The sequence below is a fragment of the Anomaloglossus baeobatrachus genome, chromosome 3 (genome assembly GCF_048569485.1).
Source record: "Anomaloglossus baeobatrachus isolate aAnoBae1 chromosome 3, aAnoBae1.hap1, whole genome shotgun sequence".
Lineage (NCBI taxonomy): Eukaryota > Metazoa > Chordata > Amphibia > Anura > Aromobatidae > Anomaloglossus > Anomaloglossus baeobatrachus.
Genome location: NC_134355.1, coordinates 647,170,252 through 647,196,762, shown reverse-complemented (window position 1 = coordinate 647,196,762; position 26,511 = coordinate 647,170,252). Strand labels below are relative to the sequence as shown.

Below are 26,511 nucleotides of genomic sequence, written 5' to 3'. Positions count from 1 at the left end.
GGCCCCTTTGAAGCCCAAGAACTCATGAAAATGCACAATTCCACCTCCTTTGGAGGTAGAAATGAGTCTCTGTGTTACTACACAGGCTGCACCAATGATATGTTCACTCCTGAATGGGACCTTATCTTTTGTAATGAAGCATCTAATGAGCATGTGCAAAGGTCTTTGTGAAGGAAGAGAGAGCAGGGTTTATCGCTTATTGTGAATGAAGAATGACTTGGACCTTATCTTTTATAGTCTAATGAACATGTGCAAATATTTTTGTGAAGGGAGGGAGAGCAGGGTTCATTGTCTATTTAGAATGTTGGATAATGCAAACTTATCTTTTGGAGTGGAGCATCTAATGAGGGTGTGCAAAGGTATTTGTGAAGGAAGGGAGAGCAGGGTCCATCCCCTATTGTGAATGGTGGATGACTCGGACCTTTGCTTATTGCCTCTGTGAATGGTGGATGTCTCAAACTTATCTTTTAGAGTGGAGCAACTAATGAGCATGTGCAAAGGTGTTTGTGAAGGGATGGGAGAAGGGCCTATTGCCTCTGTGAATGGTGGATGACTCAAACTTATCTTTTGAAGTGGAGCAACTAATGAGCGTGTGCAAAAGTCTTTGTGAAGGGAGGGAAGAAGGGCCTATTGCCTCTGTGAATGGTGGATGACTCAAACTTATCTTTTGAAGTGAAGCATCTAATGAGCATGTGCAAAGGTCTTTGTGAAGGGAGGGGAGCAAGGCTTATTGCCTCTGTGAATGCTAGATGACTCAGACTTATCTTTTGAAGTGGAGCATCTAATGAGCATGTGCAAAGGTCTTTGTGAAGGAAGGGAGAGCAGGGTTTATCGCTTATTGTGAATAAAAAATGAGTTGGACCTTATCTTTTATAGTCTAATGAACGTGTGCAAATATTTTTGTGAAGGGAGGGAGAGCAGGGTTCATTGTCTATTGAGAATGGTGGATGACCCAAACTTATGTTTTGGAGTGGAGCATCTAATAAGCGTGTGCAAAGGTCTTTGTGAAGGGAGGGGAGCAGGGTCCATCACCTAATGAGAATGGTGGTTCCTGTGCTATTGTATCCTGCGATAATAATGAGACTTCTGAAAAGTGTTCTGGAAAGTAATATGAGTCCAAAATGGCCCCATCTTTGAAGATAATTTATTTTTTAAGACAGATTGTGTCTTAAATATTTTTTTGCAATTTTTTTTTTTAGCAGAAAAATCTAATTTAAACAATATTAATTTAATTATGATAATATAATAATAACAATAATAATAATAATAATAATAATAATAAAATATAATACTTAATTCTCTTATGATATATTTAAGATTCCAGGTAGCAGTTATTAAATGGAGATTCTGTAGCTAGGTAATGATCATTTCTATGATTTTTTTTTTTTTTTAAAATATACAAAGATCCGTCTTCTTGCACCGAGCCCAGGCAGGCTGAGGCAGCAGTGAGTGCCGGGAGACGTGAGGCTTGTATGTCTTCATAGCTTACATAAACCCTGTCCAGAAAGGCCCTCCGGGCGTCCGTCACTGTCTCACCTGTGAGTGCGCTCACACGAATTGTTTTGTCATTACGGAGGCGGCGGAGGCTGCAGATTCTGCAGGGGATTATGTGGCTTTGAAGCTCTTTACTTCCCATCAACATTTCAAATCAGGGCTGTAAAGGGACAGGCGCACTTATTTATTTTTATTTTTTTTTTTTTACTGTCAGGCAGTGAGCTGTTTAATTGGCGTCTTTAATTCCGCCGCAGATAAAACATTTTTTTTTTATTTTTTTGTATTATTTTACTTTTATAACTCAGCAATCAACTGCAAATATGAAATAAAATGATAGAAAAAGAGAAATAAATAAAAAGTATACAAACAAGAGCACAAATAAATAAAAGTATAATAGAAAAAAAGAGAAAAAAAAATATGAGAATTTATTAGATGACCATAAAAATTTTTCTTTCCCATCCACCAGTAATAAAATTTAATTACTCTTTTAAAAAAACAAAACAAAAAAAACCCCTCAATAAAGGGATATTGTCATCTTCTATCTTCAGGAGCGCACTGTTCCTCTGCCTCTGCCTGCCGGGAGCGGTGTTCTCCTGAAGATTAACAGTTTGGACCAATTGCATTGTTGAGCCACCAGTTCTACCCGTGTAAACAGAGACGTTTTTAACTCTGTAGCATTGGGGGTAAGCAATAATATGGCCGGCTTCCGAGCAGCTCCTCCAAGCTGTATAGAAAGCACCTTGCCGAGGAGATCGGCCGCCTCTGATACACTTCCGAGGTGGCCAGTATCCTAGTCAATGAAAGGTAAACTATAGAATTAAAAATCTCTCCCATTCTTGAAAATGGAGAGGATTTAATAAGAAGTGAAATGCCAAAATGCTTTACAATTTTCATAGGGTTGATCCAATACCTCAAATATTTGGCTTTGCGAATATTTGCCAAATAGGTCGCCGCTATTCGACTATTCGCGAATATTCGATGCACAATGTAAGTCTATGGGAAACTATTTGGGCTTCCCATAGACTTACATTGCGCATCGAATATTCGCATAGCGGCGACCTATTCGTCGGATATTCGCGAAACCAAATATTTGAGGTATTCGATCATCCCTAAATTTTAACCATTTCTGATCATGAGAAAATCCCTTTAATAGGCGCACGGCTTTTAAGAAATTTACCAGATTTTGGGATGTTTGTTGTCACACGGAGTTTTACACAAACTTCGCCGACTGTCATCATGGCTTCAGGCTCTATCCAGATTGCAGATTCTGACACTCCGCCAGAAGGTTTTTCTGGTGTCTGGGATCAACTCAGGCAGGTTAGCAAGAGTTAAGGGCCCGTTACACGCTACGATATATCAAACGATATGTCGTCGGGGTCACGTCGTTAGTGACGCACATCCGGCCTCGTTTGACATATTGTAGCGTGTAACACAAATGAGCGACTTTGATCGAGCAAAAATACTCACCTTATCGTTGCTTGTTGACACGTCGCTCATTTTCAAAAAATCAAACGTCCTTCTGCGCGCCAATTGTTCATCGTACCCGAGGCAGCACACATCGCTCCGTGTGACACCCCGGGAATGATGAACACAGCTTACCTGCGTCCCGCCGGCTATGCGGAAGGAAGGAGGGGGCGGGATGTTACGTCCCGCTTATCTCCGCCCCTCCGCTTTAATTGGGCGGCCGCTGTGTGACGTCGCTGTGACGCAGAACGTCCCTCCCCCTTCAGGAAGTGGATGTTCGCCGCCCACAGCGAGGTCGTTCGGGAGGTAAGTACGTGTGACGTGGGTTAACGACTTTGTGCAACACGGGCAACAAATTGCCCGTAACGTACAAACGACGAGGGCGGGTGCGATCGCATATGCGAACGCACAATAAATTGATACGTGTAAAGCGGCCTTTAATCTCCTCTAGCCTGCTTGTTTATTTTATCACATGTTGTGGGAAGGCCTATCACATCAGCTCCCCTCCTATTTATGCTGGTTGAATCATTCCACCCATACCAGCTATAGTTTGTCTTTGTTGATCTGTGAGGTGTGGTGTCCCAGACTTACTGGAGATGTTTATGCTCATTGCTTAGAGCAGTTGTGGAGTTTACCTCTGTGATTTTGTAGCCTCCTTCCTGCTCTTGTTTTCCTCCCAAATCTCTTTTTGATTTTAGCCTTTGTGTGTGTGGCAGTTTTTTTTCCCCTTGTCTGTCTGTATCTGTGGGTTTCATTTCACTCCTGTCTTGTCCCTCCCTGGGGGTAGGCGGAATTAGATCAGGACTGGTCAGGAGCAGGGCAAGGAAGGAGTCTCATGCATCTCCACCATCAGGAGTATCCCTGAGGTTAGGGATAGCATAGGGTTCCTTATTTTGAGGAACAACTTAAAAGCCCCAGTTCTCCGCTATCCCAGAGTCATCGTGACAGGTACTGCACAATCTGAAATGTACGCCAGCTATGAACCGATGTCATTTTCCACTATAACTCACCCCTTTTTACCTTAAATCATAGCAAAACAGCTGGGCCGCTTTTGGCCACACCCCTTCTGCTAAGCCCTGCCCACTAAAATTGTGTGACTTTTTAACATTGCTCCATTTTTTTTTTTTTTACATAAGGACTTGCAAATACATAAAGATTAGCGCAAATGGGTTGATTAACTCCACCCAAAAACTTTTGTGTCAGCCATTACCGGACTCACATCACATTCTGTCACTCACAACATCTGGTGACGGGGACAGAAAAAGAATTTCGGCAGTAAATACAATGAAAAAAAGTCTTCAGAACATGACAGATCTAGGCTGGATTTTTTTTCCTGTGATGATGGATTTCCAATTCCCCTTCCACTCCAGCTATTTCTGCCTCTTTCTTTTTTGGAGCGCGCCCATCCCCCCTCCATCTGGAACAACATTTTTTTTCAATGTTATTTTATTTTCTCAAATGAGTTTTTCATTTTTCCATTCTTATTTTACAAATTTGTTCTGTTACTCAGATTTGGAAAAAAAAAAAAATCAGTTTCACCTAATACAATAGATCGCAAAAGTGAGTACACCCCTCACATTTTTGTAAATATTTAATTATATCTTTTCATAGGACAACACTGAAGATCTGACCCTTTGATACAATGTACAGTGTCAGTGCGCAGCTTGTATAACAGTGTAAATGTGGTGTGACGTCTAAATAACTCAACACACAGCCATTAATGTCTAAACTGCTGGCAAGAAAACGGAATACACACCTAAGCGAAGATGGCCAAATTGTGCCCAATTAGCCGTTTCCCCTCCCCGGAGTGATGTGATTCATCAGTGTTACAGGGTCTCAGCTGTGAATGGGTTTCAGGTGTGTTACATTTGGTGTTATCTCTCACACACTCTCTCATACTGGTCACTGGAAGTTCAACATGGCTCCTCATGGCAAAAAATTCTCTGAGGATCTGAAAAAAAAGAATTGTCTCAACATAAGGTTGGCCAAGGTTATAAGAAGATTGCCACCACCCTGAGACTGAGCTGCAGCATGGTGGCCAATACCATACAGCGGTTTAACCAGACAGGTGCCACTCAGAACAGGCCTTGCCATGGTCAATGACAGAGTCTGACTCCATGTTCTCAGTATCATATCTTTTCAAAATAAAGGTATGAATGCTGCCAGCATTGCTGCAGAAGTTACGGTGGCGGTGTCCGCCTGTCAGTGCTCAGACCATACATTGCGCACTGCAGAAGATCCAGGGGGGGTGTCCGCCTGTCAGTGCTCAGACCATACGCTGCACACTACAGAGGTTACTTACAGGGGGGGGTCCGCCTGTCAGTGCTCAGACCATACGCTGCACACTACAGAGGTTACTTACAGGGGGGGGTCCGCCTGTCAGTGCTCAGACCATACGCTGCACACTACAGAGGTTACTTACAGGGGGGGGTCCGCCTGTCAGTGCTCAGACCATACGTCGCGCACTGAAGAAGTTACAGGGGCGGTGTCCGCCTGTCACTGCTCAGACCATACGCCGTACACTGCATCACATTGATCTGCAAGGCTGTCATCCCAGAAGGAAGCCTCTTCTAAAAATGATGCACATAAAAGCCAGCAAACAGTTGGCTGAAGACAAGCAGGGTATGGACACGGGTTACTGGAACCATGTCCTGTGGTCTGATGAGACGAAGAAAAACTTATCTGGGTCAGATGTTGACATGCGTGTGTGGCGGCAACCAGGTGAGGAAGACAAGGCAAAGTTTAAGAAAAAGACTGATGGCACTTCCTAACTTTCTAATGTGAACAGGTGCATACTGAGCATGACACAATGACACATAGTAACAAAAAAAGGGACAGTGCTAAGATAGGTGTAATAATGTATATGGGAATATAGACATGCATTACTGCTATAAAAACATGTAAAATTTGAGATACTTTTATGTGAGCCCAAAGGCCATCGACAAGGCGACCTCTTATTGTTGGGTCCCTGTCTACTCTAATGCCTCTCTTTGGTGTTGGCTGTTGGGCTCACATAAAACTGGCCATTTTTGTGAGCTAAGTATCTCAGCTTTTTCTTTTTTTTCCATGCAGTAATGTATGTCTATATTTCTATAGTCACTCTTACACATATCTCAATGCTATAGTGTGCAACTGTCTTTTTTTTATTACTATGTTTCATGTTCAGTTTGCACCTGTTCACATTAGAAAGATAGGAGGTGCCATTAGTCTTTTTTTTATAGATTACAGGGTCATGCCTTCTGACTGAGCACTCATGCTCTTCGGCCTCAGGCGATTTTAATTCTATATTAGAAGGTTCCTGTCCACCCATAAATTGTAGGTTTTTTAACCGAGGAATAGGCATTAGAGTAGGCAAGGACCCAACAATAAGAAGTTGCCTTGGTATATGTGATACATATGATACGTTTAACAATGAATATGGCTCTGGGGCTCACTTAAAACTGGCCATTTTTGTGTGCTAAGTATCTCAATTTTTACATGGTTTCCATAGCAGTATTGCATATATATATTTGCATATTCATTGTTACACATATCGTAGCGCTACAGAATGAAACGGTATCTTTTTTAGTACAGACAAATGTGTCCCGCCTACAGTCAGGCATGGTGGTGGGAATGTCACACTTTGCGGCTGCATGAGTGTTGCCGGCTGCGGGGAGCTACAATTCATTGAGGAAACCATGAATGTACTGTGATATATTGATGCAGAGCATGATCCCCTCCCTTCATATTACAAGATGACAACGACCCCAAACACCTCCAAGACACCCACTGCCTTGCTAGGAAAACTGGTGTTAAAGGTCAAGCATCTCCATACCTAAAACCTATTGAACATCTGTGAGGCCTCCTCAAGCAGAAGGTGGAGGAATGCAAGGTCTCTAGCATCCACCAGCCCCGTGATGTCGTCATGGAGGATGGTAGAGGATCCAGCGGCTCCTGTGAAGCTCCAGTGACCTCCATGCCCAAGAGGGTTAAGGCAGTGCTTGAAAATAATGGTGGCCATACAAAATATTGAAATTTTGGGCATAATTTGGTCATTTTCACTTAGGGGTGTACTCATTTTTGTAGCCAGCGGTTTAGACATTAATGGCTGTGTGTTGAGTTATGTAGAGGACACCAAATTTACACTGCGATACAAGCTGCGCACTGACACTGTACATTGTATCACAGGCTCAGATCTTCAATGCGGTCCCATGAAAAGATATAATAAAACATTTACAAAAATGTGAGGGGTGTACTCACTTTTGTGATATACTGTAGGTCATCAATACGACAACACTGGCAGAAACGGCACGTTGCAGACAGATAAGTGCTTCACTTTCTTCACAATGATTTTATTCTTACCGTCATTTTTAATTGTATATTCTGTAAATCCTGTGTTCAGTGAAAAATAAAAAAGGGGGGAAAAATATTAAAATTTCAGGCACTGGAGAAACAGAAGAGGCAGAACGTGACAGATATTTGCATTATAAATACTCCTCACGCTTGGCCTAGTTTTCACCATATTATTAACACTTTTTTTTTTTAAGAATACACAAGTTTCCCTGCGCTGTTCCATTAGACGGTTTATTAAATTTCATTATTTTCTTACAATTAAAAATGTGTGGTGTTTTGATATTTAAAGATTAATGGTTGTTTTATAATACACAATATTCAAAATTCCTCCAGACAGTAATTAGCAACACATATTGTCTCCAATCTAAAACATGAAGAAATATAACAACTATAATACTGCCCCTATGTAACAGAATATAACTACTATAATACTGCTCCTATGTACAAGACTATAACTACTATAATACTGCCCCCTATATACAAGAATATAACTACTATAATACTGCTCCATATGTATAAGAAAATATCTACTATAATACTGCCCCTATATACAAGAATATAACTATTATAATACTGCCCCTATATACAAGAATATAACTACTATAATACTGCTCCTATGTACAAGAAAATATAACTATTATAATACTGCTCTTATGTACAAGAATATAACTACTATAATACTGCCACCCTATGTACAAGAATATAACTACTATAATACTGCCACCCTATGTACAAGAATATAACTACTATAATACTGCCACCCTATGTACAAGAATATAACTACTATAATACTGCTCCTATGTACAAGAATATAACTACTATAATACTGCCTCCTATGTACAAGAATATAACTACTATAATACTGCCCCTATGTACAAGAATATAACTACTATAATACTGCTTCTATGTACAAGACTATAACTACTATAATACTGCCCCTATGTACAAGAATATAATTACTATAATACTGCTCCTATGTACAAGAATATAATTACTATAATACTGCCCCCTATGTACAAGAATATAACTACTATAATACTGCTCCCTATGTACAAGAATATAACTACTATAATACTGCCCCCTATGTACAAGAATATAACTACTATAATACTGCTCCTATGTACAAGAATATAACTACTATAATACTGCTCCCTATGTACAAGAATATAACTACTATAATACTGCTCCATATGTACAAGAATATAACTACTATAATACTGCTCCATATGTACAAGAAAATATCTACTATAATACTGCCCCTATATACAAGAATATAACTATTATAATACTGCCCCTATATACAAGAATATAACTACTATAATACTGCTCCTATATACAAGAAAATATAACTATTATAATACTGCTCTTATGTACAAGAATATAACTACTATAATACTGCCACCCTATGTACAAGAATATAACTACTATAATACTGCCCCTATGTACAAGAATATAACTACTATAATACTGCTCCTATGTACAAGAATATAACTACTATAATACTGCTCCTATGTACAAGAATATAACTACTATAATACTGCCACCCTATGTACAAGAATATAACTACTATAATACTGCCTCCTATGTACAAGAATATAACTACTATAATACTGCTCCTACGTACAAGAATATAACTACTATAATACTGCTCCTATGTACAAGAATATAATTACTATAATACTGCCCCTATGTACAAGAATATAACCACTATAATACTGCTCCTATGTACAAGAATATAACTACTATAATACTGCTCCTATGTACAAGAATATAACTACTATAATACTGCTCCTATGTACAAGACTATAACTACTATAATACTGCCCCTATATACAAGAATATAACTACTATAATACTGCTCCTATGTACAAGAATATAATTACTATAATACGCTCCTATGTACAAGAATATAACTACTATAATACTGCTCCTATGTACAAGAATATAACTACTATAATACTGCTTCTATGAGCAAGAATATAACCAATATAATACTACCTGCTTCGAAAAATAAATTAACTACCGCCCCTTATGGATAGTAAGAGGTTGAACCACAAGGCGTAGAGTTGTGTTTCTGTCTGGCATGGCTCTTTAATGTCTCTGCTTTGCTAATTACATACTGTACTTATGTAGCGGTAGTATGTGAGTGTCGGGTTTGGGTGTATAATGTGTGCTCTCCGTGTAGAATACAGGGCTGATTTGGCCTCTTCCCTTTTGCACGCTGTGGTTCTCCATCGGAGGGAGAGGCTGCCATCAGAAAAGCTGAATATGAAGATGTACACATTATTTTTGTACATATTGTGGAGCCCAAGAAATGTTTAGCGCTGGAACATCACAAATTGCCTGTGAAGCGCGTATCACACACGGCTTCCACATACTGCAGTACTTAAGGATTAGCTTGCTCTGAAATTCAGAACAAGATAATCTTTTCCATTCTCTAGGCAATTTTAGCTGTCAGATGGAAGATAGCGGCACCGGGACGTGTACCTGCGAATATGTTGTACGCAGCAAAACGGAGGGAGAACTGCAAGTGTGCTGTAAACAGCCGCAGAGACCTTACAGAAAATGCCGAACTACTGCACCGTCCACAGCGGGGAGCGCACCGTGCACGTCACAGGTGCCCTAAGGGACCATGTCCACCGCACAGTGCCCGTCACAGGCGCCCTAAGGGACCACCTCCATCGCACCGTGCCCAGAGGCGCCCTAAGGGACCACGTCCACTGCACCGTTCCCGTCAGAGGCGTCCTAAGAGACCTTGTCCACCGCACCGTTTCCGTCAGAGGCGCCCTAAGGGACCACGTCCACCGCACCGTGCCCTTCACAGGCGCTTTAAGGGACCACGTCCACTGCACCGTGCCCGTCAGAGGCGCCCTAAGAGACCATGTCCACCGCACCGTGCCTGTCACAGGCGCCCTAATGGACCACCTCCACCGCACAGTGGACGTCACAGGCGCCCTAAGAGACCTTGTCCACCGCACCGTGCCCGTCACAGGCGCCCTAAGGGACCACGTCCACCGCACTGTGCCCGTCCCAGGCGCCTTAAGGGACCACATCCACCACACCGTGCCCATCAGAGGTGCCCTAAGGGACCACGTACATGGCACTGTGCCCGTCGCAGGTGCCCTAAGGGACTTCATCCACAACACAGCTAATTATCTTATTGATCCTATTCATTTGAAAAGAAAACAGAAGCATTGAAATGCTTCCTACTAAAAAAAAAATTATAAATTGACATGCTTCTTTAAAAAAAAAAAAAAAAAATATTTTCTTTAAATTGACATGCTTCTTAAAAAAATAAAGAATATACGGTATGTTTTATAAGTTTGCATGCTTCTTAAAAAAAATTAGAAATAAAAAATATTTTTTATAAATCGGCATGCTTCTTAAAAAAATGTAAAAATGTTTTTTTTTTTATAAATTGGCATGCTTCTTAAAAAAATAACGAATATATGTTTTATAAGTGTGCATGCTTCTTCAAAAAATTAGAAATAAAAAATATTTTTTATAAATCGGCATGCTTCTTAAAAAAATGTAAAAATGTTTTTTTTTTATATATAAATTGGCATGCTTCTTAAAAAAATAAAGAATATATGTTTTATAAGTTTGCATGCTTCTTAAAAAAATTAGAAATAAAAAATATTTTTTATAAATTGGCATGCTTCTTAAAAAAATAAAGAATATATGTTTTATAAGTTTGCATGCTTCTTAAAAAAAATTAGAAATAAAAAATATTTTTTATAAATTGGCATGCTTCTTAAAAAAATAAAGAATATATGTTATATAAGTTTGCATGCTTCTTAAAAAAATTAGAAATAAAAAATATTTTTTAAAAATCGGCATGCTTCTTAAAAAAAATTATTTTTTTTTTTTATAAATTGACATGCTTCTTAAAGAAAAAAAAAATATGACATTTTAGAAAACAAAGAATTGAAAGTTTATTTTTATAAAATTATATAAAAATTGACATCTTCGAAATCTCATTAATTAGTTACCTTAAAAAGTTGTTTTTTTCCCTGTATTGAAAAAACGCGCTATGTGAACATGCTCTAATGGTCGTTCAGTATGACAACCATGGGGTTGACTATTCTGCTTTCTCGGACTCCTGAATGGAATCTAGGTACATGTCGCGGTCACCCAGCTTTCCCTGAAACAGATATTGTCAGACAAATATCTACTTGTACGGATCTAATCTGTGCAATGTAGACGACGGGATTGAGCGAAACGCGTTGTGATACAATTAAATGAGTGTCACATACAGACTAATTATTATGGCGCCACCATGGTGTAAATATTACCGAGGAGACAGAAGGAAACTCATTTTCCCGCTTTTCCCTATGGATGGAAATCTGTGTTATTGTATTTTATGAGTTGGAGTCATTACTTCATGATCTCTTCTTCCCTTCAGGATTGCGGCAGCCTATTTCACAAATAATTAACGCCCTTGAAGCAGAGAATAGGCAGACTGACAGTCTCATTATTGCGACGTGCTCTCAAATATATTCTGAAGCGACGTTTCCCGGCGTGTGTGTGTGTGAGCCGCTCACTGTCTCCGTGTCTAGAGGCTTCGCTTTGAAATCACGCTGAAATCCCAGCGCTGTCACACTGTTCTGTGCTGAAAAAGTTACCATCTCCGGCACTACTTATATCGCCAACCTCACAGCTCGGGAGCCGGCACTGAACGATGGCGCCTCTGTCACTAATGCATGCTAATCAGGGGGAAAATCTCATAAAGGGTAACCCACTATTACAGAAAAATAGTGCCCTTTGCCTTTCTCTCCATCCTAAAAAAAAAAAAAAAAAAAGCAAATAGAGGAGAACAAGCTACAGGTAAAGAACTTTCACAGCCACAAATATGAAACAAGTCCCAAAAACAAACAGGATAATTACAACTAACAAACTGTGGAAAAATAATACTGCCCTAAAGTGCAAATATAAATTACTATAGGTACCAATAAATCAGTAGATGGCACACCCCTTCTTTTAAACCAGCTTTTCAAGCAGAAGACACTTCAGGAAACTCTGCCTTTTTTTTTTTCGTAAAACATCTTTTTGTGTAATTTCCTGAATATTTTTTTCATGGTTTTTGCCGTCGTCAGTTATGGTTTTGGCTGCGATCAATTATGGTTTTGGCCGTCGTCAGTTATGGTTTTGGTCGCCATCAGTTATAGTTTTGGCTGCCATCAATTATGGTTTTGGCCGTCGTCAGTTATGGTTTTGGCTGCCATCAATTATGGTTTTGGTCGCCATCAGTTATGGTTTTGGCCGTCGTCAGCTATGGTTTTGGTCGCCGTCAGTTATGGTTTTGGCTACCATTAGTAATGGCTTTAGTCACCGTCAGTTATGGTACTCTCCGCCGTCAGTTATGGTTCTGGCCGCAGTCAGCTATGGTTTTGGCCGCCGTCAGTTATAGTTTTGACCACCGTCAGTTATGATTTTGGCCACCATCAATTATGATTTTGGCCGCCGTCTGTTATGATTCTGGCTGCCGTCTGTTATAGTTTTGGCCACCAACAGCTATGGTTTTGGCCGCCGCTAGCTATGGTTTTGGCCGCCGTCAGCTATGGTTTTGGCCGCCGTCAGCTATGGTTTTGGCCGCCGTCAGCTATGGTTTTGGCCGCCGTCAGCTATGATTCAGGCCGCCGTCAGCTATGATTCAGGCCGCCACCAGTTATGGTTCTGGCCGCCACCAGTTATGGTTCTGGCCGCCATCAGTTATGGTCCTGGCAGCCACCAGTTATGGTTTTGGCCGCCATCAGTTATGGTTCTGGCCGCCATCAGTTATGATTCTGGCCGCCATCAGTTATGATTCTGGCCGCCATCAGTTATTGTTTTGGCCGCCGTCAGCTATGGTTTTAAACACCAGCAGTTTTTTGGAGGGATTTCCAATAGATTGTGATTTTATTTTTTACTTCCGTTTTCCCGACATTTTTTCCCCCACTCCATTAACTAATGAAGGAACTGCTAGGAGATTTTGAAGCAAAAAAAGCCAAAACGATCCAAAAAAATGTCCGGGCGTCTACTGAGTTTTCTCATTGAGTTGTATTTAGAGTGGAAAATACCAGAAAATTGGACCGGTCACTTCTTAAAACCGCTTTATGTTTTTAGAGGCCTGAAGTGGTTAAAAGACATTCAAAAGCCTGAACATCTGTGAAGCAAGTCGCTTTTATATAGAATTGCCTATGTTCATTCTTTTGAATGTTTTTTTTATTTTTTTTTATTTTCAGGCAGTTTCCATGACAGACTCTGCCTGAAAAAATGTCATGTGCATTTATCAGATGGTAGCTGTGTATAATTCCGCCAAAAAGCGTCTAAATAGAAAGTACTTGATAATACCGGCATACAGTGCCCATATGAAAATAGAATAAATACCCAAAAAAGACCACTATAGAGTGTCAGTATTGTATAATACTGCCAAACAGTGCCCATATGATTTCATGTATACTTACATAAGACCACTATACAATGGCTGTATAATACTGCCAAACTGTGACAAAATAAAAAGTAAATGCTAACACTACTATACAGTGCCCAAAATCCTATTAAATCTGCACATATACTTAATACAAAATGGCTATATAGACAGTACATGATTAACACCACCATATGATGCTCCAATAACAATTTAATTTATTCCCCATACCACCAAAAAGTGCTTAAATAGAGAGTACATGAATAATACCGCCACATTGTCACCCAATAATTTTATAAATACCCAAATAAAATAACTTGATGACGGATGTGCAATAGTAGTAAACAGAATAATACCCCCATTAAGTGTCCAGACAACCATGTCATAAATACTCAAAAAATACTACTGGCAGCTGCCAATGCCAAATGGTGAATAAAAACTACTGCTAGAGTGTGCCCAAATAATATCACTAGACAATGGCTATATATTATTTTCAAAATACCACTGTGAACAATGCTTTAATAATACCGTTAAAGAGTAACCAAAATATTGCTTTATTGCTTATGGATATTTCGGTTATCAGAAAAATGTATGCAAAAAGGAAAAATTCACCATAATCGCAGACTCCCTTTAAGGAATCTCCCAATGGAAATTCAATACTTGTCATGCAGGTACATAGGGCATAACTAACTGTCAACAGAGTGACTAGACATGTTAGGATACTGGGATATCCTGCGCCATGAGGAAAAGTAAAAAAACGGCACATATGACATGAAAGGGGGATTGGAACTCATTAGAAAAATTTCAGAGTGAGACAATCAACAAGCACTTAAAGGGTTATTCCCATCTTCAAGATCCTATCCTAATTTGTAGTAGGTGTAATAATAATAATAATAATAATAGCAAATACCTTCTATTAGAAATGTAGCATAGTTCTCCTGATTTACTATGTCACCTACCTCATGTGCAGGGCATTGCAGGACCTTAGGTATCCATAGTTATGACCATGCATATATTATTAGCTACTCTTGGTCCTGCAATGCCCTGCACATGAGGTAGGTGACATAGTGAATCAAGAGAGCTATACTACATTTCTAATTGGAGGTATTTATAATTATAACACCTACTACAAATTGGGATAGGATCTTGGAGATGAGAATATCTCTTTAAGTGTTACGCATGTCAGAAGTTCAAAAAGGCTGACTTGGTGCCAGCCAATATGTCTAGCGGGCCCTAGGGGAAGCCTGACTTTCACCCTATAACCTTTGTTTAGGGATGTGGATTTCAACGGTCCCCTTTGGTTGTGTCCACGGAGTAGCTGCTGATAGAAGGAGTGACCTTGAGGCAGGGATGGTCAAACAAAGACAGGTCAGTATCAGGAGGGACAGAACCAGGATGAAAATCAAAAAGTAATACTGTAGTTAAGGGAAAATCTGGGGTGGGGTAGTAGAAGGTCAGACAATAAGAGAAAGTCAAGTCCTAACCCTTGTTTAGGGATGTGGATTACAACGGGCCCCCTTGGTTTTGTCCATGGAGTAGCTAATGGCAGGAGGAGCAAGCTTGAGGCAGGGATGGTCAAACAAAGCCAGGTCAGCATCAGGAGGGGCAGAACGAGGATGAAAATCAAAAAGTAATACTTCAGTTAAGGAAAAATTCAGGGTGGGGTAGCAGGAGGTCAGTCAATATGAAGAGTCAGTCAAGTCCTAATTCTTATTTAGGGATGTGGATTACAGGGTTGGGTAGCAGGAGGTCAGTCAATATGAAGAGTAAGTCAAATCCTAACCCTTGTTTAGGAATGTGGATTACAACGGGCCCCCTTGGTTGTGTCCATGGAGTAGCTAGTGATAGGAGGAGCAAGCTTGAGGCAGGGATGGTCAAACAAAGACAGGTCAGTATCAGGAGTTGCAGAACCAGGAGGAAAATCAAAAAGTAATACTGCAGTTAAGGGAAAATCAGGGGTGGGGTAGCAGAAGGTCAGTCAATAAGAAGAGTCAGTCAAGTCTTAATCTTTATTTAGGGATGTGGATTACAACGGGCCCCCTTGGTTGTGTCCATGGAGTAGCTAGTGACAGGAGGAGCAAGCTTGAGGCAGAGATGGTCAAACAAAGACAGGTCAGCATCAGGAGGGGCAGAACCAGGATGAAAAAGTAATACTGCAGTTCAGAGAAAATCTGGGGTGGGGTAGCAGAAGGTCAGTCAATAAGAAGAGTCAGTCACGTCTGGCGGGATCACAGAGGAAGATGTAGTCAAGGTCACAAGCCAGGTCAAGATCAGGATAATCAGAATAGTTAACAGCACCAAAGTATGGAGATAAATCCAAGCAATAACTGGCAGTATATTAGGAGTTTAAGTAGGGTGGGGTGCTGACCCACTCGCCACAGCAGGGAGCTGAGTACACCAGTGCCTTTCACAGGCTGAATATATTGGCACCTGGGGGACAGCGGCAGATGTTACCCAAATGGGGGATCTAATACTTTAGATATAATATGGTGTGGTGTAACATATGTGTACATGGTACAAGTACAAACCTCCGCTCTTAATACAATCCAATGCCACAAAGAAGGCCGCAAATCTCGATTTACAAAATAATTAACAAAGCTTTCACGACTCATGAATTCCAATATCCCGGCCGCACTTACAATGGCACGATAATTAAACACTATACCCGCTCGCACGTTGAATTAAATGAAACCGTCACCCGTCTGAGAAGACAACATGACCTGTTGCAAATGAAAAATTTGAGAAAATTTTCATGTTCTTGGAAGGTAGCAAGCAAAGGTTAATAAAGAACGCACAGTACATTTCCACATGCAAATGAGACTGATTCCCCTTTGGAAGGGCCGGTAGATCTGTAATTAAAGAAAACAAATGCGGAATTTAAATAAGTGCACTAATGAACTCTAAAAATATCTGTTTCCACTCCGCGGTGATTGGGCCGCTCGCGCTCTCCTCGCTGGACATCATACAATAATTGCTCGTGAACTTTGCCAAGACTCGCGTGTTAAGCCAGACAATGAAATTGAAAGACTCAGGGATTTAATGAGATGGAACCTCCGGCCCTTCTCAAAAAGATCTTATTATAATGCAAGGCGAGCTCTGGAGAGAAGAAAGGACGGGAGACGGTGCAAGTGGTCTGAGTACCGTGCGAGTGATGGCATTCTGCGCTCCAGAGCCGACCATGCTTTCATGCCCACGGCTTTTCACAGGAGAAGCAGAGGAAACGGAGACAAAAGGAGTCTCGGAATTTCAGCCGCTACATGACTATGTGCTCCAAAGAAGTGACTATATATGTAGAAGCGTGTGGGTTCATTCTCAAGGGGGCTTTACACGCAGCGACATCGCTAGCGATGTTGCTCGTGAAAGCACCCGCCCCCATCGTTTGTGCGTCACGGGCAAATCGCTGCCCGTGGCGCACAATATCACTAGGAGCCGTCACACATACTTACCTTCCTAGCGACGTCGCTGTGGGAGGGGCAGAGAGCAGCTGCATGGAAGTCACGCCCACCTCGTTGCCGGAGGACGCAGGTACGGTGTTGTTCGGCGTTCCTGGGGTGTCACACGTAGTGATGTGTGCTGCCTCAGGAACGATGAACAACCTGCATCCTGCACGAGCAACGACATTTGAGAAATGGACAACGTGTCAACAATCAACGATTTGGTGAGTATTTTACATCGTTAGCGGTTGCTCGTATGTGTCACACGCAACGACATCGCTAACGAGGCCGGATGTGCGTCACGAATTCCGTGACCCCCAACGACATCTCGTTACGTGTAACGGGGCCTTTAGATGTATCGGTTGTGAAGACACAGCCCTGTTCAATGTCTGTCAGGGGTTAATGTTGGTAGGCTTCTCGCTTGGGGTGCAGTGGGGTCGAATACTGGTCAGAGCCCATGGACTCTGTATGGCTTCGGCCAATTGTTTACATTAAAATAGCAATACACAACCTCAGGCAATGGAAGGCTCTGATGAATCACAATGACTCAACAAACACGAGTTACCACACAACGGACCCATGACTGGCCAAATTAAGAACATTAACCCCTGACAGGATTGTGTCTTCACATCGGTCCTTATTTGTTGGCTTTGGAGACCATGAGATTGAGTAGGCCTCAAATTTGATGTTTTACCCCCCAGATTCCTATCCCGCGACAGGAGGTTCTGGCATTGAGTAATCCACCTCTTCTCATGAGATAAAGTGGAAGTTTTCAAGGGTAAATGATGCCCACAAATTGTGGGTACCTCCACAGATACCCTGGTGCTGCATTCCAGGTACTGGAATTAGGCATCCAGGAGATCTCTGATTGGACGTGAAATTTTGCCATGGCTGTGCTCCTTTTATAAGGTCTCCCTCCCCATTCTAGACTTCCAGACCCCTTGTGGATATTGTCTGATCAAGTTGAAGAAACTTTTAGAAGTGCTGGGAGATTTTTGAGTTGCAAGGAAGATTTGATTTCTTTTCTTGGAGTCCCCATTTTCTCTAAAAGATCCCCAGAAGTCCAAAGTTTTCCCCAAAGGAAAAAAAGTGCTACTAACTAAAATCACACGGACATAACAAAAAGAGGTACTCCCTCTTGCACTTCTGGGACCAAAGTCTATCTCTAGACTTTGTAGGGGGGTCCTTAGAGCCCCCCTACAGCCTGCCTGCCAAGGAAAAGAATGAAGACATGGCTACACGTGTATGAGCCTCTCTCCATTCATTTCCATGGGAGTTATGGAAGATTTTTGGAAATTGGCTTGGATTGGGACAGCAGGAACCCATCTATAAGACATAATTGGAATATCCAGTAGGTATCTTTAAATATCTAGTGGCCCTCATCTGGTTACAAAAAGGACAATCTCAAAATCTGGTTAAAAAAGATACTTAAGCCTCCATACGCAACAGATTGTGGCCAGCCAAATGTTTGGTAGATCGTTTGGCTATCAGCGATCTCTCCGACTCCCCCATCCCCATACACGCTCAGCGTGGCTGAGTGCTTGTGTTCTCTATGAGAGAGCTACCGCCAAACTCCTCGCCCGGAAATCAGAAGGTTTGGCCATTGGCCAGATCCTTTTCTCCCCGATGTCCTCCCTTGGCAGAAATTTGGGAGACCACCATACATAACAGACCTATCCTAGAGGGTACAGCAGATGTTAGCCTAATTGGTTTGGGGACCTTGACTTTTCTCCCTAAGTGATGATGAGTTTTCACGCACAGTATTCTAAAAAAATAAAAATTACTGCCACTTTTTATTGTTCTTGACCCATGTGACACCAATGACCATCCTGCTCCTTTTTACAAGGACTCGTGATGACTTTGGATTTTCTTATACTTCAACCCTTCCTCATCAATTTTGCTTTTTTGCCTGTAGTAACGTCGTACCCTCATAGCCATAAATATATGATCCCCCGGTGGAGGGCCGTTACACCGTCACCGTTACTTACAAAGACTATTGTGCGGTGAAAATAAAACCTGATCTACAACCTCAGAATCTAACATCGTCTTATAGTGTTACCCATCGAGACGAGGGTGGGGGGGAGGGTTCATAAATCAAGAGCAGATGAGACCCTCGTTAGAGCAAATTTAATTCTCGGGGAATCTGTCGAGTCATGTGAAATTTAAAGAGATTTCTGCTTTATGTATTTGGACTGTGGACTCGTTAGCATCACGCCGAGCCTCCGGCCCTTGTTTCACTGCTTGTTCTGGAAAAGGCACGTTTGCAGATCATGCATTATTAAAAAAGGCCGGAGCTCTGGGACCCGAGCATTACTTTAGATGAAAACCAAAAATAAAACAGGCTCCACCGCAAACTGATGCATTTCAGTAGCATACTCGGAGAGAGGGGGCATGTCAGCCCCTTCTATAGAAATCAGACGGCAGGAATTCTACTCAACCCTTTTCTGGCAATCTCAGTAGGTGTCATCGGGAAATGAGACAAGATCCGAGTTTTGTTTTACGTCGGGAGAATTGCCTCTCTCTCTTATTTTGTGTGTGTTCATATTTAATTCATAACCACTTCTGCAAGGCCACAGATGAAGAAAGCGGTGGAGAACTCCCGAGCTTACACCCATCAGGGATGAAAGATCTTCTGCTGCGACCTTCGCTTGAGCCTGAAACTTGGTGCTAATCGCATATCAGACTGTGTTCAACCAGAATCGGATCAATAGGGAGGAAAGAGAGGAAGCGGCGTGACGGCTTACCTTTAGGATACCAAGGATCTGTGAATTCATACTTTCCCATTCCAATAGTTCGCAGCATCTGAACACCATTTGGGTTTTCGGCGGTCAAAGGCTGACTGTGAGGCAGCTGCGGAGGGGTCTGGCCATTTGTAGCCGGCACGCTGTTAGGAAGTGCTGCAGAAGGTAGAGCAGGTGGCGGCGGAGGGAGGATAGGACAAGTCATGTGACCGTTGCCTATAGTCGTATGGCCGGGATGAGCCACCTGGCCGATACCGGTCAAGGAGGACATCGCTATCGGTTGGCTGTGTCTGTACATGGTTTGGCTCTGTAAGTTCACCACCATGTTGCTCAGAGGTTGCGCTGGCTGCTGCTGCTGCTGTTGGAGCTGGTAGTGAGCTGTCATTAGTGGTACCTGTGGAGCCACGTGAGGGGGGATGGTGGGGGTGACGCCTATGATGGGAGCTTGAACGTTAGCTGCTTGGCTGTATATAGGAGGCTGGGTCATCCCGTAGGTATGAGCTATAAGAGACGCTTGGGTTCCTGCGGAGACGGTTGTTGCCCATGGAGGGGTAGCTGGAAAATAATAGAATATGTTAAGGATGGAGGAAAATTTAATATTTCTGCATTTTTAATTAAATGTTACATTTTTCTGTACAAAGGGAAATTCAGTCTTTGCTGACGTTATCTGGTGATCGAGGGGGAACGGTGTTGTGACCTCTGCAGATGCAAAGCGTGACGGGTCGGTCTCAGAGGTGCTAGTAACCCTTACACTTCCAGGTATTACGGTCTATGTACAATGAATATTCTCTGAATGGGCCATGTTCATACAACATGCACGGTGCCACCAGTTCACTGCCAGCAGTTCTTACACAAAGTATTGCAAGGGCCCTCTCACGATACTTTGTGTGAGAACCGCAGGCAGTGAACTGAGTTGAACTCATGAACTACCGTGGGCACTGACCTTCAGTGAACTCATGATGTCACAGCTTGTCACTGCCCGCTGCAGCTCACATACTACTGTGTGATCCGCTGCAGTGACCTATGGTGACCTCATGAGGTCAACTTAGTTCACAGCTGTGGTTGTCACACAGAACAGTGTGTGAGGCTGCAGTGGTCACTCTCCCTGCCAATGAGGAATGATCTGTTCTTCATAAGCTGAGAGTGAAAAACGTCTTTGAACCCGCTTTTGGATTACACTGGACCTTGGATTAGGGTTTATGCAGGGAAATAAATTGGTGAATAAGGGTGTGTTGTCTTTAATCATTTTCTCTTTTTATGTCTTTCAGATTCACATTGGAGAACGTCCACAAGCTCATCCGAGACGCATCAGGTTGCCTGCCCTGTACTTATTCCATGGACTTCCATCGAATTTTTATTTTTCTATGGACTTATTTTAATGATTATTAAGTAATTGAGATTTTAATTACGCTGGTGCTGGATCAAACTTTTTCTACTCACTTCTCATGAAACTCGTGGACACCAGCAGTGCACCTGCATTTGTTAATGATGGACATTCCTTGGTGAGCTGATACACCTTTGGATTTGGTGATGACTCGAGCTGATACAACATTTTCCCCTTTAAAGAGAGCCCATCATGTAGAAAATGCAGCTTATTTTGCTGGTGGGGAGGGGGTGTGTATACTGATACATAGGTTTGTGGGAAGTAATTTAGTGTACCTTGTGTTTATTTCCTTTTAACCTCTGTCACATTGGGCTTTGGAGTCCAGTGGGCGGTTCTACCCAGTAATTGACGTAATTGACATCCTTTCCTGTAGGAATATGCAAACACAGAGAGTGGTCACTGAGTAGGACCACCCACTGGACTCCAAAGCCCAGAATGAGCAGAGATTTAAGAAGGGGCAAAGGTGGACTTTAGTTATGCACTCCCCATACTTAGGCCCTCACCTCCTGTATTACAGTCACAGCTTTACAGGCTTCAGAGCTCAAATCACCCAGCATCCCTTGCTGGTTGTAGTGCTGGTGTCCTTGGAGAGGTGCAGTCTTACTGCACTGGCCTGGTCACGTCCTCCCCCACACTCCCCTGGCCGTCCACGTGTGTTGCTGCCTCCTTTTCCTCCCAAGGATTCTGCATACTGCACAGGCTCCCCGGGAATTTGCTTAGGGCGCGCGCTCGTGCACACACACACACACACACACACACACACACACACACACACTGGCTCTCCTCTTAAAGGGTCGGCACGCCATTCTTCAGAAATGCCTCTCAGGCTATGGCTGAGAGTCACTGTGTATTTAAGGCATCCTCCCATTAGGGGAGGTGCCTGCACAATGTTCCCAATTAGTCAGGTCCTGTTACCTCTGTGTCAGTTACTTGTCCCTGAGTCTACCTACCCACACCCATCTGTCCCTGCCGTGCCCACCATACCTGTCCGTACCCACCTGTCTGTCTGTCCCAGTCACCAGTGGTGTAATGTAAAGCTCATGAGCCCCAATGCAAAAGCCCCAACAGGGCCCCCAGTTATTGCAAGTCTTTCATATAATTTTTCTTTTTCTATAGGCGAATGGGACTTTTTGGGCTTCTTAGGCTGCAGGGCTCCGATGCGATTGCAACCCCTGCACATATTGTAGTTACGTCCCTGCCGGTCACACTACCTATACCTGCATCTGTGTCCGTACCAAACTCCATCTCCTGCCCTGGTGGTCAGATGCTACAGTCCCGGTCACTACCCTGGGAGTGGTACCTGGCGTACACTTTGTGGTGGGTGCTTAGTTAAGCTCCTCCACTAAGGGGTAAGCCTGGATCCCCCTGTGGTTCAGTGGGTTCACTAATCCTGTTCGCTGCACCTACATCGGCAGCCAGAGTTACAGTGGTTCAATGTCAGCACAAATGTTGCTTTAGCGACATAAAGGGAACCAGTCAGCAAATTTGGTGACTATAAGCTGCGGCCACCACCAGTGGGTTCTTATATACAGCATTCTAAAATGCTGTATATAAGAGCCCGGGCCGATGTGTATAACGTAAAAATCACTTTATAATACTCACCCTAACGGTCGCTGTGGTAAAGTTGGGCCTAATGGGCGTCTAAGTTCTCCGGTGCCCATGCCTCCTTTTTTGGCCATCTTTGTCCTCCTTCTGAAGCCTGGGTGCATGATGCGTCCTATGTCATGCACACTCGCTGGTCCCACGCAGGCGCACTGCAATACTTTGTTCTGCCCTGTGCAGGACCTCAATGCTGGCGAGTGTAGATGACGTAGGACGCGTCATGCACCCAGGCTTCAGAAGAACGACGACAAAGATGGCAAAAAGAGGTGGCGCCGGCACCGGAGAACAAAGACGCCCATATGACCCAACTCCACCGCACCGCCCCTTAGGTGAGTATTACAAAGTGTTTTTTACGTTCTACACAGCGGCCTCGGCTCCTATATACAACATGTTAGGATGCTGTATATAAGAGCTCACTGGTGGTGGCCGCAACTTATAGGCCTCAAATCTGCTGACAGGTTCCCTTTAAAGTATAGGAATGTCCAAAAAGTTAGAAAAACTTAATTTTATTCTCCTTAGGCTGCTTTCACACTAGGTTTTTTAACATGTGTCATGAACGTTTTTTTAACGCAAAAAACGGATCCAGTGCAAATGCGTTTTCATTTCAATACATTTGCAATGGACTCGCGTTCACATGCGTTTGCATGCGTTATAGTGAGGATCCAGCAACTTGCAGTTTTTTAACTTTTTTCAAAAATGCTACTTGTAGCGTTTTTGCGCTGCGTCCAAATACTGTTTTTCACTGGATCCTGACTATACAGCCCGCAAACGCATGTGAACGCTGGCATGCTGATAGACAGGATCCTGCTTGCTCTACTGAGCATGCCCAGAAACCAGCCTGACGTGATCAGTCTCTCCCCCTCCCTCTCTCCCCCTCCCTCTGTCTCCTCTCTCTCTCCCCCGCCTGAGAGCAGCGGACGCTCGTAACCAAGGTAAATATCGGGTAACCAAGCAAAGCGCTTTGCTTAGTTACCCGATGTTTACCTTGGTTACGTGTGCAGGGAGCAGGCAGCCCTGCTCCTAGCAGCTACGGATGCTCGTAACCAAGGTAAATATCGGGTAACCAAGCAAAACACTTCGTTTAGTTACCCGAAGTTTACCTTGGTTACGTGTGCAGGGAGCAGGCAGCCCGGCTCCTAGCAGCTACGGACGCTCGTAACCAAGGTAAATATCGGGTATCCAAGCAAAGCACTTCGCTTAGTTACCTGATGTTTACCTTGGTTACCAGCGTCTGCAGCTGTCAGATGCCGACTCCCAGTCTATCACGTTCAGTTCCCCTCACTCCCGATCACATGACTTCAATGCTCGCCCATAAACTTCAAGTGGCAGGATCCTGCAAAATAACACATGCATTTGCATGCGTTTTTCTTTGTAAAAACAGGATCCGCTTTTACAGCAAAAAAATGTTCATGATGCATGTTAAAAAAACGTAGTGTGAAAGCAGCCTTAATAAAAGCCCACCTAAACTGTTGGGTAGAAGTTTGTTGACTGCTTCCAATAGCAGACCAAAACAAAATAATAAAACAAAATTACATATGATTTGAGAAAATAGAAGTTAGATTGGGGTCAGATTTTATGGGGTGTTTCCAGAGGCGGACACGGACAGAAGAGGGTCCCTGTGCATGAACAGTATAGGGGGCTTTTGCTGTCCAATAATCTCATCCTAATGCACACTTCCACATACTTTGGAGGTGGTAACGGGCCCCCCTACCTCTTGGGCCCCAGATTGCACCAATGATATGTGTGAGACCGCACCAATGCTGATACTTTTTTTCCGGTAATTCTTTAATCCATATACAAGGTTAAAAGGTGTATGGCAGTCAGCGGGTGGAGGAGACCTGGATGCGGCCCCTTGCTGTGGACGACGGCCGTTTCGCCTGTAATTAGGCTTCCACGGGTCCCTAATTACAGGCGAAACGGCCGTCGTCCGCAGCGAGGGGCCGCATCCAGGTCTCCTCCACCCGCTGACTGCCATACACCTTTTAACCTTGTATATGGAATAAAGAATTACCGGAAAAAAAATATCAGCATTGGTGCGGTCTCATTCTTCTTCTATGTGGATCGTTGGAACTGGCTGCTCCTACTGTGACCTGCACGCTGATCCGGAATCCGTTTTGACAACCGGTGCTGTGTTTTCCCTACCTACCAGTGAGCCCAAGTGTGACAGGTACGCACGTGTAGTGCAGGACTGCGCTTTTCTTTGGACCCAATGATATGTGTGTTTCCCTATAAAACATTCAAGAATCTACAAAATGGCTAACATTCTTCCATGAACTCGTTTTGCCTGTGACGGTGGATGCAATAACTGTGTGTGTTCCTGGGGGATGGAGATGTAGGTGTTACATGTAATCCGGGAGATTTCTGCCTGCGTCTGACAGTATGCGGAGCCTTAATTAGAAAAAGAATCAAATTGCGGGAGCAAACATGAGAATGGGACTTTTCTCCGAGATGAAGTGTCTGCATGGTGACAGTGCAATGACACAACTTAATGACACAAAGCCGGGTCCCTGCGAGAGGGAATGTGCCGCGCGGTGACACCCTGCTCCCTGCTCATTACCCCGGATTTATGTCCTAGGACTTGATGTCTTCTACAAACACACATCTTCTACGCTCCAGCCTAGGAACACACAGTACCGGGCCACCACCACCTACACGAAGAGGCTCCTGGTCATGTCACTCATAACCACCGAGCTGCTATTTCTAGGGGGGGGGGGAAGCCTCCGCTACCGGCAGCATTGACACGCTCATTATTAATGCACCAATTACCATAATGACTGGCTTATATAATTATATACTGGATGTGTACGTCGCTCTCCGTGTCTGAGAAATCAGCGGAGAAACATAATGACGCCTCCAGAGTTGGTTCGGAATCTAAAAATAAGATTAGACAAGCGCATGACTAGCAATTCCCTAATACAATGCTACAAAATATGTATTCGGTAAAATGGATAATACAGTAAAGAGGGCAGATGTCATGAGTGGGTCCAGCTCTGGGGAGACCTCTGGTGGGTCTAGGACCAGAAGGTCACAATGCATTATTATTCGCAGGTCTACAACTGGTATTTAAATGTATCTACTTTCTTTTAGTGCTACTGGGGTTAAGGACATTTTCCTATCTGACTGTTCTTTGTAGCCTTAATCTAAGGTGCAGCTCTTTTGTGAACACTATCCTTCTCTAAAAAAAGTCATATGTCCTGACTGTCATGTTACCATCTGATGCCAGTTATAGATTGTCTTTCTATTGCTGACCACTGTGAAGAAGCCTGTCTCTGGAAGAAGCTGAGGAGTTTTTAGCTGCATTGAAGAAATGTATTTCTTTTTGTGTCTTTTTCCCTGTGTCTGTCTCTCTTACCTTGTGTGGTATTATTGCAGTGGTGAGACTAGTGCTCTTGCCAGCCTGCTCACTAGCCAGGGTGAGTCCAGGTAAACAAGGGCCTAGGTATGTGTCGGAAAGGGAGAAAAGGACCCGTATGGGGCTGTTAGGGAGATTAGGGTACAGACTGCAGGAGCTTGTCCCCTTTCCTTTCTCCCAATCACCAGAGTCTTCCTTCTACACCATCCCCAATGACACCCTTGTGTTGCACTACACGCTGAGCATCTGTACATTCTAACATGACAGCAGATTCATTTATAAAGAGAACATTAGAACAT

The 26,511-nt window shown here is 43.0% G+C and overlaps 1 protein-coding gene across 2 annotated transcripts in view; it reads right to left on the bottom strand.

Moving 5' to 3' along the window:
- Positions 1 to 26,511, bottom strand: part of KLHL29 (kelch like family member 29) — a 1,297,105-nt gene that overhangs the window by 381,820 nt on the left and 888,774 nt on the right. For both annotated transcript variants that reach the window (XM_075341153.1, XM_075341152.1), the window contains one exon: positions 19,878 to 20,429. In XM_075341153.1, coding sequence (XP_075197268.1) covers positions 19,878 to 20,429 — 552 coding nt within the window. The remainder of the gene's footprint in view (positions 1 to 19,877; positions 20,430 to 26,511) is intronic.